The sequence below is a fragment of the Dendropsophus ebraccatus genome, chromosome 7 (assembly GCF_027789765.1).
Source record: "Dendropsophus ebraccatus isolate aDenEbr1 chromosome 7, aDenEbr1.pat, whole genome shotgun sequence".
Taxonomy (NCBI): Eukaryota; Metazoa; Chordata; class Amphibia; order Anura; family Hylidae; genus Dendropsophus; species Dendropsophus ebraccatus.
The window spans coordinates 148,168,544-148,188,209 of NC_091460.1; the positions used below are offsets into that span (position 1 = coordinate 148,168,544).

Consider the following 19,666-nt stretch of genomic DNA (forward strand, 5'->3'; position numbering starts at 1 on the left):
TGCGGTGTTCCTGGCACTGTCAGAGCGGTGTGCGGTGTTCCTGGCACTGTCAGAGCGGTGTGTGGCGTTCCTGGCACTGTCAGAGCGGCGTGTGGTGTTCCTGGCACTGTCAGAGCGGTGTGTGGCGTTCCTGGCACTGTCAGAGCGGCGTGTGGCGTTCCTTGCTCTGTCAGAATGGTGTGCAGTGTTCCTTGCTCTGTCAGAATGGTGTGTGGCGTTCCTGGCACTGTCAGAGCGGCGTGTGGCGTTCCTTGCTCTGTCAGAATGGTGTGCAGTGTTCCTTGCTCTGTCAGAATGGTGTGCGGTGTTCCTTGCTCTGTCAGAATGGTGTGCAGTGTTCCTTGCTCTGTCAGAATGGTGTGCGGTGTTCCTTGCTCTGTCAGAATGGTGTGTGGTGTTCCTGGCACTGTCAGAGCGGTGTGTGGCGCTCCCAGCCTAGTATGCTGGCTCCTTTATGGCCGTCATCGTCACGGTCCGTACAGCAGTGACATTACCTGCATCATCGGCCTAGTCACAGAGTTTGCCCCCACACACCATCGTTCCCCTTAGGCTCCTCCTTCTTGCCACCTCTGCAGTCGGCCCCCCTGACACTATGGAGTCGGCATTAGTTTTTACTATAATGACGATGTTATATGACAAACCTGAAAGAGCAGCGGGTTATTAGGGGACACAGCTAACACTACTGGTTACTGGGGGGCCGTGGCCTCTGTGTATTAAAGTAGTTTAAAGTTTATGGGGGCTACTGGTACTGTATTGGGGTACTCCCTTGGTATAGTTGTGGGGGCACTGTATGGGGGTAGCCTCCTGGTGTAGTTATAAGGGCACTGTATGGGGGTACCCTCCTGGTGTAGTTATTGGGGCACTGTATGGGGGTACCCTCCTGGTGTAGTTATTGGGGCACTGTATGGGGGTAGCCTCCTGGTGTAGTTATTGGGGCACTGTATGGGGGTAGCCTCCTGGTGTAGTTATAAGGGCACTGTATAGGGGTGCCCTCCTGGTGTAGTTATTGGGGCACTGTATGGGGGTACCCTTTTGGTGTAGTTGGGGGGCACTGTATGGCGGTACCCTCCTGGTGTAGTTATGGGGGTACCCTCCTGAGGTAGTTATGGGAGCTCTGTATAGGGGTGCCCTCCTGGTGTAGTGACGAGGGGATGTGATGCTCCGTGGCGGGGGCCCCATTGTTCGGGCTGTAGCTGCCGGTGGGGCCCCATTGTTCGGGCTGTAGCTGCCGGTGGGGCCCCATTGTTCGGGCTGTAGCTGCCGGTGGGGCCCCATTGTTCGGGCTGTAGCTGCCGGTGGGGCCCCATTGTTCGGGCTGTAGCTGCCGGTGGGGCCCCATTGTTCGGGCTGTAGCTGCCGGGGGCCCCATTGTTCGGGCTGTAGCTGCCGGGGGCCCCATTGTTCGGGCTGTAGGCACCGCGGCCTTTGTCTGGCAGTAGCAGCAGCGCCGCCCAGAGCCGTGACAGCCCCGGAGCTCCTCCCCCTCCCGCGCACACACACCTCGCCCCACGTGTGCACCGCCCGCTCCTCCGCCGCTGGTGACCCCGGAGCCCGAGCACTGAGCGGCTGCAGGAGGAGGAGGATGGCGGCGGCGCTGCTGCTGCTTCTCCCTCACCGGGGCGGCCGCTGCTGGAGCGCTACAGCCATCAACGTCCTGCTGGGGCTCCTGCACGTCCTGCTGCCCTGCTGCCGCCAAGGAGGGGGACAAGGTGAGGGGGGCCCGGGGGTGAGGGGGGGCCCGGGGGTGAGGAGGAGGAGGAGGATCCCGCTGTACAACCGGAGCAAACGGGCCTCAAACCAGGAGCTGAGAACTCACCGAGCCCGAGACTCCTGCTGTGTTACTGGGAGAGGGGGGGGGGCTGTACTGGGAGAGGGGGGGGGGGGCTGTACTGGGAGAGGGGGGGGGGCTGTACTGGGAGAGGGGGGGGGCTGTACTGGGAGAGGGGGGGGGGCTGTGCTGGGAGAGGGGGGGGGCTGTACTGGTGGCTGCACTGGGAGGGGGGGGCTGTACTGGTGGCTGCACTGGGAGAGGGGGGGGCTGTACTGGTGGCTGCACTGGGAGGGGGGGGGCTGTACTGGTGGCTGCACTGGGAGAGGGGGGGCTGTAGTGGTGGCAGGGGTGCTGTATAGGGGGGGCTGTACTGGGGGAGGGGGTGCTGTATAGGGGGGCTGTACTGTTGGCAGGGGTGCTGTACTGGGAGAGGGGGTGCTGTATAGGGGGGGGCTGTACGGGTGGCAGGGGTGCTGTATAGGGGGGCTGCTGTCACTGACTCTGGGGGGAGCACATGGGGCTCTTGTCTTCCCAGGCTGTAAATATTATTGTTGCTCCTGGTCACCATGTGTTTCCCCCATCACTCGTCTCCTGTCCGTTGCTTTCTCGGCCGTGACACTTACTGCCCCCAGATATCTGCCTGATATTTACCTCGGACGGTCTATAATGGACCCCGGTATTATAGATGCAGCCACGCTTTCCCCAGATTGTCTTATTATTCTCTGACAATCGGCTTCAGGTTGTCACTGCTGTCTGCGAGGGATTCCTTAGAGGGGAGTCTTTGTCTCCAGGCTCCTTAGTGTCATGTCTGTGTACGGCCGGCTTCCCCCAGCCTGATGGCTCCTGCTGTCGGTGCTCCGGCCGCCTGATGGCTCCTGCTGTCGGTGCTCCGGCCGCCTGATGGCTCCTGCTGTCTGCGCTCCGGCCGCCTGATGGCTCCTGCTGTCTGCGCTCCGGCCGCCTGATGGCTCCTGCTGTCGGTGCTCCGGCCGCCTGATGGCTCCTGCTGTCGGTGCTCCGGCCGCCTGATGGCTCCTGCTGTCGGTGCTCCGGCCGCCTGATGGCTCCTGCTGTCTGCGCTCCTGACGTCTGATGGCTCCTGCTGTCTGCGCTCCGGCCGCCTGATGGCTCCTGCTGTCTGCGCTCCGGCCGCCTGATGGCTCCTGCTGTCTGCGCTCCGGCCGCCTGATGGCTCCTGCTGTCTGCGCTCCGGCCGCCTGATGGCTCCTGCTGTCTGCGCTCCGGCCGCCTGATGGCTCCTGCTGTCTGCGCTCCGGCCGCCTGATGGCTCCTGCTGTCTGCGCTCCGGCCGCCTGATGGCTCCTGCTGTCTGCGCTCCGGCCGCCTGATGGCTCCTGCTGTCTGCGCTCCGGCCGCCTGATGGCTCCTGCTGTCGGCGCTCCTGACGTCTGATGGCTCCTGCTGTCTGCGCTCCGGCCGCCTGATGGCTCCTTCTGTCTGCGCTCCGGCCGCCTGATGGCTCCTGCTGTCTGCGCTCCGGCCGCCTGATGGCTCCTGCTGTCTGCGCTCCTGACGTCTGATGGCTCCTGCTGTCTGCGCTCCGGCCGCCTGATGGCTCCTGCTGTCTGCGCTCCGGCCGCCTGATGGCTCCTGCTGTCTGCGCTCCGGCCGCCTGATGGCTCCTGCTGTCTGCGCTCCGGCCGCCTGATGGCTCCTGCTGTCTGCGCTCCGGCCGCCTGATGGCTCCTGCTGTCTGCGCTCCGGCCGCCTGATGGCTCCTGCTGTCTGCGCTCCGGCCGCCTGATGGCTCCTGCTGTCTGCGCTCCGGCCGCCTGATGGCTCCTGCTGTCTGCGCTCCGGCCGCCTGATGGCTCCTGCTGTCTGCGCTCCGGCCGCCTGATGGCTCCTGCTGTCTGCGCTCCGGCCGCCTGATGGCTCCTGCTGTCTGCGCTCCGGCCGCCTGATGGCTCCTGCTGTCTGCGCTCCGGCCGCCTGATGGCTCCTGCTGTCTGCGCTCCGGCCGCCTGATGGCTCCTGCTGTCTGCGCTCCGGCCGCCTGATGGCTCCTGCTGTCTGCGCTCCGGCCGCCTGATGGCTCCTGCTGTCTGCGCTCCGGCCGCCTGATGGCTCCTGCTGTCTGCGCTCCGGCCGCCTGATGGCTCCTGCTGTCTGCGCTCCGGCCGCCTGATGGCTCCTGCTGTCTGCGCTCCGGCCGCCTGATGGCTCCTGCTGTCTGCGCTCCGGCCGCCTGATGGCTCCTGCTGTCTGCGCTCCGGCCGCCTGATGGCTCCTGCTGTCTGCGCTCCGGCCGCCTGATGGCTCCTGCTGTCTGCGCTCCGGCCGCCTGATGGCTCCTGCTGTCTGCGCTCCTGACGTCTGATGGCTCCTGCTGTCTGCGCTCCGGCCGCCTGATGGCTCCTGCTGTCTGCGCTCCTGACGTCTGATGGCTCCTGCTGTCTGCGCTCCGGCCGCCTGATGGCTCCTGCTGTCTGCGCTCCTGACGTCTGATGGCTCCTGCTGTCGGCGCTCCGGCCGCCTGATGGCTCCTGCTGTCTGCGCTCCGGCCGCCTGATGGCTCCTGCTGTCGGCGCTCCGGCCGCCTGATGGCTCCTGCTGTCTGCGCTCCGGCCGCCTGATGGCTCCTGCTGTCTGCGCTCCGGCCGCCTGATGGCTCCTGCTGTCTGCGCTCCGGCCGCCTGATGGCTCCTGCTGTCTGCGCTCCGGCCGTCTGATGGCTCCTGCTGTCTGCGCTCCGGCCGCCTGATGGCTCCTGCTGTCTGCGCTCCGGCCGCCTGATGGCTCCTGCTGTCTGCGCCCCGGCCGCCTGATGGCTCCTGCTGTCTGCGCTCCGGCCGCCTGATGGCTCCTGCTGTCTGCGCTCCGGCCGCCTGATGGCTCCTGCTGTCTGCGCCCCGGCCGCCCCTCTCGGGCTCCTGCTGTCGGCTCCTGACGCTCCCCTCGGGCTCCGATGCCGCCACTAATTTTGCTCCTTTTGTCTTTTGTGTCCTTTCTAGTGATTGAGCCGGTCCCCACCATGGTGGAGCTGTGGCAAGCGGAGGAGGCTGAGCTGATGCTGCCCGCGCAGGTGAGACCCAGGATGGACTCTGCACTTTACTTTCTGCTCTTAAATGATAAATGGAGACGACTTCTCTGTGACAGATGGCTGGTGTTGTTGTTGTTGTTGGTTTCCTCAGTCTATGTCCGTTGGATGTGATGGGATCATTCAGGAGGATGTTGCTGCTGCAGCTGTATGAGGTTCAGTCTGTGGATAACAGTGAGGTCTCTCTGTGCGGCTGCATCTTGTATGGCCGCGGTGTGACACCTGGCAGAGCTGCTGTTTGTTACTTTGTGTCAGTGTTCCCGGATGTGTGTACAGAGTTGCTATGTGACATTTGTGGCCGGCATTGTGTCCGTGTGATGATGCATTAGCTGCATTCTCCTCAGTGACCGGGATCACATGACACAATGAGCTGCGGCTGCGTCTCCTGTGCTGAACGACCGGGAAACCCGGCAAATATTATGGAGCAGGTTTCCTCCTTGTCGGTTATAACAGCGAGAGCTACCGGGGAAGAAGAACCCAATGCTCGGACGGAACATCTTTAGGGAGCGTCCCTCTATCCGGGCTCTTTGTTATTACGTCGCTCTCTGTTCTCAAATAAAAGGCCGTTTACACGGAACGATTATCGTTTAAATTTGCATGATAACGATCGAATTCAAACGATTATCGTACGCGTAAACGCAGCAAACGATCAAACGACGAGCGAGAAATCGTTCATTTTGATCTTACAACATGTTCTTAAATCGTCATTCGTCGTTCGCAAAAAAAAAACCGCAGATCGTTCCGTATTAACAGTGGTTCACTGATTTAACCTATGTGCCAGATAGGCTTAATCGATCGCAAAAAGATTTTTCCGTACGAGAAATCGTTCCGTCTAAATGTCTAAAAAAAAATTGTTACTTCGAAATCGTTAATCTTACGATCGGGCGAATTATTGCTCCGTGTAAACGCAGCATTAGGGGCCTATACCACGGAGCGATATTTGGCCGATTATCGCTCTGTGGAATAGAGACAATGATCAGCTGATGACCGTGTCTTCGGCTGATCGTTTATTTAGGGTCAAACCTTAAATCGGGCACCGACCGCGCATCGCTACGTTGAATAGGGGTGTGCGGCGACTGACGATTCCACAAGCACCATACATTACCTAACCATGTTGCAGGTCTTCTCCTTCTCCCGGTCCCGTGCGCAGTAGCAGCTTCGGTTCAGCCTGTCTGAGCTGACAGACCGCTCAGCCAATCACAGGCCAGGACTGCCGCGACCAGTGATTGGCTGAGCAGTCTGTCAGCTCAGACAGGCCGCACCGAAGCTGCTACTGCGCACGGGACCGGGAGAAGGAGCGCAGGAGAAGACCTGCAACATGGTTAGGTAATGTATGGTGTGAGCAAGGGCTGCAAGGATATCGGTAATGATGTCCCTGCAGCCCTCGCTAAACAATTATCGGGCCGTGGAATAGGCCCAGTAAACGAGCGCCCATCTAGTTATTGATTGGGCCCTGCTCGGCCCTCGGAATAGGACCCTTAGACGTATTATTGGACATATTGGGGGAGAATGATGAGACTTCTTACCGTGCCGTACGCCTGCTGTATCCCCTGCTAATTGGTGGAAGGGGGCGTGGCAAGGCAGGAAGGAGGTGTGGCTTCCCATGCTCCAGATTTACCTCGATTTACGCCCGCTCACAGGCGTAGATTTCTGTGCAACTGTACGGCAGGTTCGGCTGTAATCTGTAATTTTTTGTGAATCGGTAAATGTGGGACGTCGCTTGTTATAATGGCGGCCGGGAGAAGCTGCGTCTGTGACATCAGGATTGTGGATCCATATTGTGCAGATATTGTGGATGATATTGCGGACACTCCCATAGATGTCGATGGGACAATCTGCACCAAGGTTACAGGCCGTTCTTGGGCTTGTCCGTAATCTTTGCAGGACGGATTACAGGTGAATCGCAGATCTGTAAAATGACCCAATAGGGAGAGAGAGGTCCGTACTTGTCCGTAATTGTGGATCTGCAATTAGGCATAAAAATGCAGAACGTTTGAACAACACATAAATAACGGCCGTTGTTGTAAATAAAAATTGCATTGAGGTCTATGGACAATGGGCAAAAATAACTGACATGATTGTTATTTTGACGGACATAGTAAATGACGACCATTCCATACATTGTGTGAATTAACGGCCGTTGTTTGCATTGACTTCAGTGCAAATCTTTGGAGGATGAAAAGAACGTCAGTTTTTAGCTGCAGTGTTACTGATCTTCCTGTTGTGAACGTCCCTGTACAGTTTGTGGATCCCGGGTGCAGGGTCGGGTCTGTGGGCAGGTTGTGTTCCCACAGGGGTCCTGCTCCTCACTACTTGTCCCCTCCTCCCTTCCTTAGAGCCGGTAGGGAACCTCCAGTCCTCCAGCTGGTGAGAAACTACAACTCCCATCATGCCAAAGCTTTGTCTGTCCAGGCCTGATGGGAGTTGTGGGGGGGGGGGGGGGCCCATCTTTGCTGTTTTGGCATTTTTAAAGGAAGCCGCTTAATGAAAGGTCCTACCCGGTACCAGGGGTCTGTCCTGGACGTGGAGCCGCCGCCATCTCAGTAAGGTTGTGTTTTCTGTATATTATCGCCTAATTCTACATAGGAAGCAAAGCCTGTACGGAGCCATAATAAGACCATGTGCATTAAAGGAGAACTCCGGGATTTATGTTCTTTCAAACCATCTGGTGTCAGAGAGTTATATAGATTTGTAAATTACTTCTATTTAAAAATCTCCAGTCTTCCAGTACTTATCAGCTGCTGTGTGTCCTGCAGGAAGTGGTGTATTCTCTCCAGTGTGACACAGTGCTCTCTGCTGCCACCTCTGTCCATGTCAGGAACTGTCCAGAGCAGCAGCAAATCCCCATAGAAAACCTCTCCTGCTCTGGACAGTTCCTGACATGGACAGAGGTGGCAGCAGAGAGCACTGTGTCAGACTGGAGAGAATACACCGCTTCCGACATACAGCAGCTGATAAGTACTGGAAGACTGGAGGTTTTTAAATAGAAGTAAATTACAAATCTGTTTAACTTTCTGACACCAGTTGATTTGAAAGAAAGATAAACAGCTTGAGTTTCCCTTTAAGGCCCTCGTCTGGATTACCAGTAGTCTTCCCAGAATGCAATTTCCATACATTTTAAGGCCACAAATCGTGACCTGAAAACAGATCTGATGCTCTGTGCTGTCGGCTGTCACTGGACCCTTGTTTGGACTGATGGTACAGCCACAGAGGATGCCCCCCCCCCTCTGGGGGGGGGGGGGTGGGGGGGCTGTGATGCCACTTAATAGAACTGGGAATGTGACGTATTTCGCAGTTTTCTCTTTATACTGTAAAACATTGATTTTTGTTTTAAGCAAATAAGACTGTTTAATGGCGGCCGGAACAAGTCCTGTATTGTTAGTCGCCCGTAGACGTCAGCGTCTGTAATGAATGGCCGTAATACTATACGTCCGCTATACATTTGCCAACAGCTATTTAAAGTGAACTTTCCCTTGTGTGATTGTCCGCACCTCCTGTCCGTTGCGGATGGCGGCTGCAATTATTATGGTGTCCCACGTGTTCTCAGTGACATCTGATAGCGGATGCAACAAGTATACGGATAGGTGTGCGCGGGGGGAGTGTGCGGATAGGTGTGCGCGGGGGGAGTGTGCGGATAGGTGTGCGCGGGGGGAGTGTGCGGATAGGTGTGCGCGGGGGGAGTGTGCGGATAGGTGTGCGCGGGGGGAGTGTGCGGATAGGTGTGCGCGGGGGGAGTGTGCGGATAGGTGTGCGCGGGGGGAGTGTGCGGATAGGTGTGCGCGGGGGGAGTGTGCGGATAGGTGTGCGCGGGGGGAGTGTGCGGATAGGTGTGCGCGGGGGGAGTGTGCGGATAGGTGTGCGCGGGGGGAGTGTGCGGATAGGTGTGCAGCCCCACATCCGGTGCCTGTGTACGACTAAGGGCCGTTGTGTGACGTTCTTGTTTCTTAGACTTTCTGACAATCTGTAATAGAATTGCGCTTCTCTCGGGACTATAGTGGCCGTATACCCCTGGCCGTATACCCCTGGCCGTATACCCCTGGGATCCGCTGGTTTACGGCTCCTGCCTCCTCTCGTATACAGGTGCATTATAACCTGTGGGAGATGGGAATAATCTGCTCTCATAGACCCCTGGCGGCGGCTTTTTTCCTGTGAGAACAAAGGATCATGTACTTGCATTTGGTTGTTCTGCTTACAATATTAATAGGAGCCGGAATGGAGGAGCTAAAGCTTTGGCTGTCCAGGCATGATGGGAGTTGTAGTTTTGCAGCAGCTGGAGGGCCCGACGGTTCCCTGAAGAAGAGTAAAGCCCCTGAGGGGGGAAATGCCGACTAACAGGTTTGCACCGCCTGCAGGAATTGCATTTTTAGTCTAAATGGGTTTGTAGAAAATGAAGTTTAAAGGGCATTTACAGCCATGCACCCTGCCTGGCGGTATAGTATATATGACTGTATGTGGCAGTGTAGCATGTGTGATGGTATGTGGCTGTATAGCATATTTGATGGTACGTGGCGGTATAGCATATGTGATGGTATGTGGTGGTATAACATATGTGACGGTACGTGGCGGTATAGCATATGTGATGTATGTGGCTGTATAGCATATGTGGCAGTACGTGGCGGTATAGCTTATGTGACGCCTTCATGTGTGGGTGGCAGAGCCTGCAGCAGATGACTTGTCCTTGCTCGGCTGCCTGCGCTGGGAGGGGAACCCTGTGACTGCAGCCCCGGCCGTCTGGAGCCGCCACGCTGTGTCCGATAAGATTACGGCAGGGTGGAGTGGGACCTGTTCGCTATCTGGTTATGTGGATGTGATCGGCAGCAGCTTTTGTGCTGTCGCTTTCTGTCTCCAGCGTTGCTTCAGGTAGTCCTGAGCGGTCAGCTCTCCCCGGAGCGGATGTCCCTTTGTGCTATCGCTGTTGTTGTGTGCGGCAGCGTTCAGTGTGTGCGGTTAGAGGACTGGTTTCTTCCCGGGGGCTCTGGGGGGGGTCTGGTCCTATACTGGGTTATTTAACCCCTCGACCGCTATTCTCTGTAGACGGACACTTCCCAAGTCCGAGCTTTGTCGCTGCTTTACTGTGTGACGTAATATGGGATCACCGACTGATGCCGGAACATATATACTTCATGTCAGCCGGAGCTCCCGAAATACACGAGCAGCAGAAGCTTCAGCTCATACGGGTGATGGCGGCTAATCCCGGATTTGGGCTTTAGGCCGGTTAGCTAATTGCTAAGACACTTCTAATTGCCATAAGCTGAAATAATACCAAGGCCTAAAGGTACTGACGGCTCCCTGTGATGGAGGAGAAAGTACAGACCCTCAAGACGGGGAAGACAATGCAGAGACCCTCAAGACGGGGAAGACAATGCAGAGACCCTCAAGATGGGGGAGACCATGCAGAGACCCTCAAGATAGGGGGAGACCATGCAGGGACCCTCAAGATAGGGGGAGACAGTGCAGAGACCCTCAGGGGAGGGGGGGAGACAGTGCAGAGACCCTCAGGGGAGGGGGGGAGACAGTGCAGAGACCCTCAGGGGAGGGGGGGAGACAGTGCAGAGACCCTCAGGGGAGGGGGGGAGACAGTGCAGAGACCCTCAGGGGAGATGGGGGAGACAGTGCAGAGACCCTCAGGGGAGATGGGGGAGACAGTGCAGAGACCCTCAGGGGAGATGGGGGAGACAGTGCAGAGACCCTCAGGGGAGATGGGGGAGACAGTGCAGAGACCCTCAGGGGAGATGGGGGAGACAGTGCAGAGACCCTCAGGGGAGATGGGGGAGACAGTGCAGAGACCCTCAGGGGAGATGGGGGAGACAGTGCAGAGACCCTCAGGGGAGATGGGGGAGACAGTGCAGAGACCCTCAGGGGAGATGGGGGAGACAGTGCAGAGACCCTCAGGGGAGATGGGGGAGACAGTGCAGAGACCCTCAGGGGAGATGGGGGAGACAGTGCAGAGACCCTCAGGGGAGATGGGGGAGACAGTGCAGAGACCCTCAGGGGAGATGGGGGAGACAGTGCAGAGACCCTCAGGGGAGATGGGGGAGACAGTGCAGAGACCCTCAGGGGAGATGGGGGAGACAGTGCAGAGACCCTCAGGGGAGATGGGGGAGACAGTGCAGAGACCCTCAGGGGAGATGGGGGAGACAGTGCAGAGACCCTCAGGGGAGATGGGGGAGACAGTGCAGAGACCCTCAGGGGAGATGGGGGAGACAGTGCAGAGACCCTCAGGGGAGATGGGGGAGACAGTGCAGAGACCCTCAGGGGAGATGGGGGAGACAGTGCAGAGACCCTCAGGGGAGATGGGGGAGACAGTAATGCAGAGACCCTCAGGGGAGATGGGGGAGACAGTAATGCAGAGACCCTCAGGGGAGATGGGGGAGACAGTAATGCAGAGACCCTCAGGGGAGATGGGGGGAGACAGTAATGCAGAGACCCTCAAGATAGGGGGAGACAGTAATGCAGAGACCCTCGGGTCTTGAGGAGCAGTGTGTGACGGTGGCTCCTTTGTTCTCGGAGTGTCTGGCCACACGTTACCATTGACCAGTGTGTAACACCACATGCGGCAGTGTAGGCTTCTGCTTTTTTTGGTGAAAACATTTTTGTACAATCGATTTATCAAAGTGACAGTGGTTTGTGTGTGTTGGCGGCTGTCACCATCATCATCCTCACCATCATCAGTATCAGCGTGCCGATACAACTGTGCACGAGCTGTCACACAAAGGGAGAAGCACGCGGCCTGTGTTCCTTCCCATTGGGAGTAGAGGGAGGAGCGGCTCCCGAGTCTTTCACGTCCTCCCTAAATACCAGCACTGAGTTCGGCCTCGTTCATTGTCATTCTGTGCGGCTGCTGGGGGGGGGGACAAAAGGCTCCGAGCTTTGCTGGAATCTTGGTTATGGCTTCTGATAATCTTTGTAGCAGAACGAGCGGCTGCTGGGGAGTCGTATTACTGGCGTTAATTCTGCCGCTGATGTAGTTAAGTAACGAGGAGCGATGGGACAGGTTCCCTTTGTCTGGAGGTGAATGATCCCCATTGTCTGTGATCACTGTGTGTTATATATTTTATACAATGTAGAATGACTCCTATTCCGTGTGATTATTCCGTCACCATTTCCTTCTTGCCGGGAGATTTAGGAGCCACTCTACCTCCTAGTCGGTCATATTGTATTATAAAGCAGCGATCCATTGTCTAAGCCTGGACTCTTTTACACGGTCGCGCTGTCTGGACCTCCCATTGTTCTCCTAACCTGAACTTATCACCTCTCGTCCCTGCGCTGATCTTGGTTAAAGGGATTTTTCCATTGATTACAGAAATTCATATAAACTGTGAGCAGGATAAAGGAAAGCCTGATATATATATATATATATATATATATATATATATATATATATATATATATATATATAATAAATATTACACACACATACACACACCTGGTGAGGGTCTCGTACTGTAGCTGCGGGGAGGATGCGGTGTACATGGCACACGTGATGCCGCCGCCATCACATGAGGTAGATGCATTATGGGAGCCCTGAGGGCATTGATGGACTGGGGCGCATTGTACACAATATCTAGTTGGGGAGACTGGGAAAGTAGTGAATTTAGGGGGTGAGCAATGGAAAAGCGAAGCTGCGGGAGGGAGATCGGATGGGAGCCCATAGGCGATGGCGTCTGCCTCCTATTACGCGGAGCGACAGCCAGCAGATCGTCTTTATGGTTCAGAAATCTTTCAACCTGTTGACAAACAAGGATCAGCCGCCATTGTGCGTGTTAGCTGATCGCTGCCTTTTATCGGTAGCTATTAAACTGAATACGGCCGATAATTGCTCGGTGTCATAGGGCCGTTTTTCTTGTATCGTTCCCACATTTGGTACGGCGTATATAGAATCTGCGGTATTGTTGACCTTTCATCTGACCCCAGACGTAGGTCTCACTATGAGCAGCCGCTTCCTGTCGCTGTAGAAAGTCTTTGCGCTGTCAGTTTCCTATCGATTCTCTCTTTCACCTCCTTCCCTTTTTTTTCACCCGGCACATGAGATTATTACATAGAATTTGCTTTTACATAATTACCCACCCGGAGCGTTTCTGCACAGCGTCCTCTGCTACAAGACCAGAAACTTAGGGTCCATTTACACAGAAAGATTATCTGACAGATTATCTGCCAAAGATTTGAAGCCAAAGCCAGGAATGGACTATAAACAGAGATCAGGTCATAAAGGAAAGACTGAGATTTCTCCTCTTTTTAAATCCATCCCTGGCTTTGGCTTCAAATCTTTGGCAGATAATCTGTCAGATAATCTTTCTGTGTAAATGGACCCTAAGGGCAACTAATCCGGAGAAGAGGTGGGGAGCGGATCCCACCACCACTAATGTCACCGCTACCTGTGCGCTGTACACGAGGCAGGGGTCTGGGCGGCATTCCCTGGCACCCGCCGGTTATCATGGGTAGCAGGAAGCTTTTGCCCGGTAGCAGCTTTGCCGCCAGTCCGAGCGCTGCGTGATAATACTCACCCACCTGTGATGGAAGGAAATCGCAACGTTCTCTTCTAAACTTCCTGTGCAATAAAACAGCAGCTAGTAACACCGGGCAAGTGAGAATGAAGAAAAGAGGACGTCTGCGAGATGTGGAACACGGACTGTGTGAGATATATATATATATATATATATATATATATATCACATACATACATACATACATACATACATACATACATTATGGTTTGTACAGAAAAGTAGAAGTACTCTGAGCAACGTGCACAGTAAATCGGAAGCTCAAATCTTTGCTAAAACTTAGTGTATTCTTTCATTTAAATTTTTTTTTTTTTTTGCAGAACTCACAAGTACAAGGGATTTTAAGAAACTCTGTAATAGGTTTTATTAGGCAAAAAAGCCCCTGTTTGTCCCCCCCAGCCCTCACTACTTATCTGTGCATTACAGAGGAGCAAAGTGAGGATGAGTCCATTATAACCTATGCAGGTTGAGGGGGATGAGTAAACAGATAAGCAGCTGTACAGTTTGGAGACAGTCTGGCCACATAAAACGCTGGATCCACAGGTCTGAAAGGTCAGCGCTGTAAATGACAGGTACACTTACACAATAAATGCCTCAGTACGACTCCAATTATGGGAGAGATAAGTTGTGACAAGTAAAACATTGCACACACATCAGATGGTTAGTGAGATGTTTCACCGAGTCATCATCATCATCCTCATCATCATGTCACAACATTACATAAAGATTGTAGAACAGCACCTGCCCCATCCAGACAACGTCTCTGCTCCGGGGAAGCTCTTACAGCAAGATGCTAAACCACATATTGTGTCTGAGTGATGGTGCAGAAGTGCAGGTGGTGAGGGGGCCGCCGGCAGCTCAGACCTCTGACCAATACAAAACAGTTGTTGAATTGTAAATCAGGCAGAAAAGACCCAGGATTGTCGGGCGTTGAGAACCCAGATATTAACAGGGTTAATAGAAGAGGGGGGGGGGAGCACAATGGAGGATAGGGTCGCGTCTCAGCCGCTGGCGGTCAGGGCCGCATCCCGGCTGTAGCGGAGAGAGTCCCGGCTGTAGCGGAGAGAGTCCCGGCTGTAGCGGAGAGAGTCCCGGCTGTAGCGGAGAGAGTCCCGGCTGTAGCGGAGAGAGTCCCGTCTGTAGCGGAGAGAGTCCCGTCTGTAGCGGAGAGAGTCCCGTCTGTAGCGGAGAGAGTCCCGGCTGTAGCGGAGAGAGTCCCGGCTGTAGCGGAGAGAGTCCCGGCTGTAGCGGAGAGAGTCCCGGCTGTAGCGGAGAGAGTCCCGGCTGTAGCGGAGAGAGTCCCGGCTGTATACCCTGTTGCTGCCATAATGTTCTAAATTAGTTACACTTCTTTTTATACCTAAATGCTAAATCCTATAATACGGCTCTACGAGATCTGCGGACCATTGTGCGGTTATTTGCCGGAAAATCATTGTCCAGAATGCAACGTGTTACCGCAGACCCCTGAGAGGCGGCTATGTACTCACCCCTCCAGAAAGGCCTTTGCTGAAATAGCTGTCGGGGTCACCACATTGGGTTCTCTGTGGAGCATCACGTTAGGGCCCTATTCCATGGGACGATTATCGTTCAGATTATCGTTTAATTGTTCGAGTCTAAGCGATAATCATTCGGATGAATAGCAGTTAACGGCTAACGACCGAACGAGAAATCGTTTATCGTTTAATAAGACCTGGACCTATTTTTATCGTTGCTCGTTCGCAAATCGTTCGCAATAGCGAAGACAAGACGACTGCAAGAACGATCATAAGTAACGATTATCTTTCCATGTAAATGGGTGAACAATTTCAGGTCTTTCGCAATAGCGGTCGTTTGGATCGTTTATAGTTAATGATAATCGTCCCGTGGAATAGGGCCCCTATACCGTGTAGATATGGCGATGTCTGTAACACCTGCTGCGCGGCTGCTATATGTTCCTGTATAATTGACTCTCTTGGACCTTACGTACTTGCCATCTCTGGTCCCAGGTTAGGGTTGTCTTAGGGCCCTATTCCACAGGAACGATTATCTGCCCGATTCAGCCGATTATCGCTCGGTGGAATAGAGAGAACGATCAGCTGATCGTTCATTTAGGGCCAGACCTAAAATCATCGTTCCCCCACCGCACATAGCTACGGTGTAATAGCGGTGCGCGGCGAGCGACCGACGATTTGAGAAGCAGCATACATTACCTGTCAGGCCTTCTCCTCCGCTCTGTCTTCATCCCCGGGTCCCGCGGGCTCTGGCTTCAGAATGGCCGGTCAGCTGACGGAACGCTCAGCCAATCACAGGCCAGGACCACCGCGGCCTGTGATTGGCTGAGTGACCTGTCAGGCCATTTTGAAGCCAGAGCGCGCGGAAGATAGAGCGGAGGAGAAGACCTGACAGGTAATGTATGATGCTGCGAGGACATCGGTAATGATGTCCCTGCAGCCCTCGCTCAACGATCATCGGGCCGTGGAATAGGCCCAGTAAACGAGCTGCGATCTAGCAGATTGGCGCTCGTTTACATCGTTGATCGGGCCCTCCTCGGCCCGTGGAATAGGACTGTCTGTCAGTGCTTGTAGTGCTTACACGTCCCTGGTAGCCATTAGCGGCTCTGATTCATTCATATTAGGTGTGTGAGGATTTCATCCTGTCATTCTCGCGGTGAGTGTATACCCAGGACAGAGCCGCGTCCGCAGCCACATGATGGAACTATCTGACTGCTGGTCACATGATGAAGCTTCCCCAGTATTCCCTATGGCAGCAGCTGTGCTGGGATGAAACAGATGGCGCTGTCAGACTATTGATGGTGATTGTACAATATATATAAGCGCCCGCGGGAGTGGAGCTTCTTCTCTCTGATGCTGTCGGGGACATAGATAGCGGTGTTATATACTTACCTGTCACAAATGCCGCTTCCCGCGCCGCCTGCTGTCTGCCGCTGGTATCATCTATGTAACATGTAGAAAGTTTCCTCTAAGTTGCTGAGGATTTGCAGCATCTACAGATACGTTAGTCGGGTGCTGTGTAATATATTGTGTAGGGCCCTGTTACACAGAACGATTATCGGCCGTATTTGGCTGATATCAACTGTTACAGCCGATAATCATCCCGTGTAATAGAAGGCAACGATGTTGGCTTATGGTTGCAGGCCGCCGCTATCCTCTATGGGCTGCCCAGACCATCTAGCCATTCCTCCATGTTCTCACCTGCTCGCCGGGAAGCAGGAAATGAGGAGTAAATGAGCGCTGACCTCTGTCACCCGGTGTAATAGGGGCTTTAGTTATATGGAGGCCCCCCAGCCATGTGTCTTTTCTAGTAATGGTTGTGCCGAGCACTATGAGGACGTTCTTCCTATATATAGCGGTGTAGTCCTGCATTACCCTACAGTGTGACTATGCTGATATATGGCCGAGCACTATGAGGACGTTCTTCCTATATATAGCGGTGTAGTCCTGCATTACCCTACAGTGTGACTATGCTGATATATGGCCGAGCACTATGAGGACGTTCTTCCTATATATAGCGGTGTAGTCCTGCATTACCCTACAGTGTGACTATGCTGATATATGGCCGAGCACTATGAGGACGTTCTTCCTATATATAGTGGTGTAGTCCTGCATTACCCTACAGTGTGACTATGCTGATATATGGCCGAGCACTATGAGGACGTTCTTCCTATATATAGTGTAGTCCTGCATTACCCTACAGTGTGACTATGCTGATATATGGCCGAGCACTATGAGGACGTTCTTCCTATATATAGTGTAGTCCTGCATTACCCTACAGTGTGACTATGCTGATATATGGCCGAGCACTATGAGGACGTTCTTCCTATATATAGTGGTGTAGTCCTGCATTACACTACAGTGTGACTATGTGGATATATGGCCGAGCAGTATGAGGACGTTCTTCCTATATATAGTGGTGTAGTCCTGCATTACCCTACAGTGTGACTATGCTGATATATGGCCGAGCACTATGAGGACGTTCTTCCTATATATAGTGTAGTCCTGCATTACCCTACAGTGTGACTATGCTGATATATGGCCGAGCACTATGAGGACGTTCTTCCTATATATAGTGTAGTCCTGCATTACCCTACAGTGTGACTATGCTGATATATGGCCGAGCACTATGAGGACGTTCTTCCTATATATAGTGGTGTAGTCCTGCATTACACTACAGTGTGACTATGCGGATATATGGCCGAGCACTTTGAGGACGTTCTTCCTATATACAGCGGTGTAGTCCTCAGCTTCTATAGACCTGGCTTTGTGACTGTTTAGTCTCTTCTGGCCTGTAGTGTCTTTACTCTTCTATTTAATGGGTAAGGCTGGGTTCACACTAGGTTTTTGCAATCCGTTTTTTGCATGTGTGTGCATCCGTTTTGATCCGGTTTTCATTTAAAAAAAGGATCCGTCTTTTTTTTTTTTTTTTTTTTAATGTACACAAAAACGTAGTCGACCTCGTTTTTTTTGTCCGTTAAAAAAACGGATTCGTTTTGATCCGTTTTTTTTTTTTTTTTTTTTTTTAGAATGGAATTTAATAGAAAAATGAATCAAAACGGATGCACACACATGCAAAAAACGGATGAAAAAAACGTAGTGTGAACCCAGCCTAAGATGTATACCAGCAGGAAGCTTTATGGCTGCTCCATGGTGCGATAGGGAAACCATCAGCAGGTTAGAAGCATCTGACCCGCTTTGTCCCTGGAGCCCGGGGGGACAGAGAATGAATGGAAATTTCTAGAGGTGACGTTTCCATGATACTAGGAGCTTATTCTATGTGCATTGAAATGGCGCTGAAGATGAAGGTGAGAAAGGTATCGCCCTGAGATATTAGCTCTCTAATGGTGCGGGCAGCACGGTGGCTCAGTGGTTAGCCCTGTAGCCGTGCAGCGCTGGGGTCCTGGGTTCAAATCCCGCCAAGGGCAACATCTGCAAAGAGTTTGTATGTTCTCTCCGTGTTTGTGTGGGTTTCCTCCTGGCACTCCGGTTTCCTCCTAAAACATACAGGTAGGTGGATTTAGATTGTGAGCCCTAATGGGGACAGGGAGCAATAATTGGCTAAACTATGTAAAGTGCTGCGGAATCTGTGTGCGCTATACTAATAAAAGCATTATTATTATTATTATTACAGATCATTGAAGCCAAAGCCAGGAACAGACAATAAACAGGGATCAGGTCATAAAGGAAAGACTGAAATTACTGCTTTTCTCACATCCATTCCCGGCTTTGGCTTCGTTAATCTGTCCGTGTAAACAGATGTTTCTTTTTCTATCTTTCTGTCATTTTGTGTCTTACCTATTGTTGTTTTTGTGTATTTTTGTTAGACTGACGCGGATCAGCAGACGGGGGAGCAGACGCCGGAGCAGAAGTAAGTAGCTGTGTCTTTCCTATCATGATGCGGCAGTCATCTATCACTTCCATAGGAACCTGTAACCATCCTCTTAAGATCACGTCTCGTGTGACAGCCGTGTTCTCGTCCTGACTGTGTGATGGAGATTCTCTAGAGCGTTCGTGTTCGCCTAATACCATGTAAACCATAGATGTCCGAACCGTCCTCCAGCTGCTCCGATCGTGCCCGGACAGCGTTACAGCCAGCGCTCCATTCATCCTCCATGGAAAGGGGGGGGGGGATGCGCGTGAGAGGCCCGGGTGCTGGCAGGGGGCCGGAGTGTGCGCGTGAGAGGCCCGGCTGCTGGCAGGGGGCCGGAGTGTGCGCGTGAGAGGCCCGGCTGCTGGCAGGGGGCCGGAGTGTGCGCGTGAGAGGCCCGGGTGCTGGCAGGGGGCCGGAGTGTGCGCGTGAGAGGCCCGGGTGCTGGCAGGGGGCCGGAGTGTGCGCGTGAGAGGCCCGGGTGCTGGCAGGGGGCCGGAGTGTGCGCGTGAGAGGCCCGGGTGCTGGCAGGGGGCCGGAGTGTGCCCGTGAGAGGCCCGGGTGCTGGCAGGGGGCCGGAGTGTGCGCGTGAGAGGCCCGGGTGCTGGCAGGGGGCCGGAGTGTGCGCGTGAGAGGCCCGGGTGCTGGCAGGGGGCCGGAGTGTGCGCGTGAGAGGCCCGGGTGCTGGCAGGGGGTCGGAGTGTGCCCGTGAGAGGCCCGGGTGCTGGCAGGGGGCCGGAGTGTGCGCGTGAGAGGCCCGGGTGCTGGCAGGGGGCCGGAGTGTGCCCGTGAGAGGCCCGGGTGCTGGCAGGGGGCCGGAGTGTGCCCGTGAGAGGCCCGGGTGCTGGCAGGGGGCCGGAGTGTGCCCGTGAGAGGCCCGGGTGCTGGCAGGGGGCCGGAGTGTGCGCGTGAGAGGCCCGGGTGCTGGCAGGGGGCCGGAGTGTGCGCGTGAGAGGCCCGGGTGCTGGC

General features: G+C 54.5%; 1 protein-coding gene across 1 annotated transcript in view; it reads left to right on the forward strand.

The window, feature by feature from the left end:
• Window positions 1–1,504: 1,504 nt before the first annotated feature.
• TMEM131L (transmembrane 131 like) overlaps window positions 1,505–19,666 on the forward strand; it is an 84,503-nt gene continuing 66,341 nt past the window's right edge. The window contains exons 1-3 of the mRNA XM_069978713.1: window positions 1,505–1,709; window positions 4,747–4,817; window positions 18,654–18,697. Of these exons, the coding sequence (XP_069834814.1) occupies window positions 1,583–1,709; window positions 4,747–4,817; window positions 18,654–18,697 (242 nt within the window). The 5' untranslated portion in view covers window positions 1,505–1,582. The remainder of the gene's footprint in view (window positions 1,710–4,746; window positions 4,818–18,653; window positions 18,698–19,666) is intronic.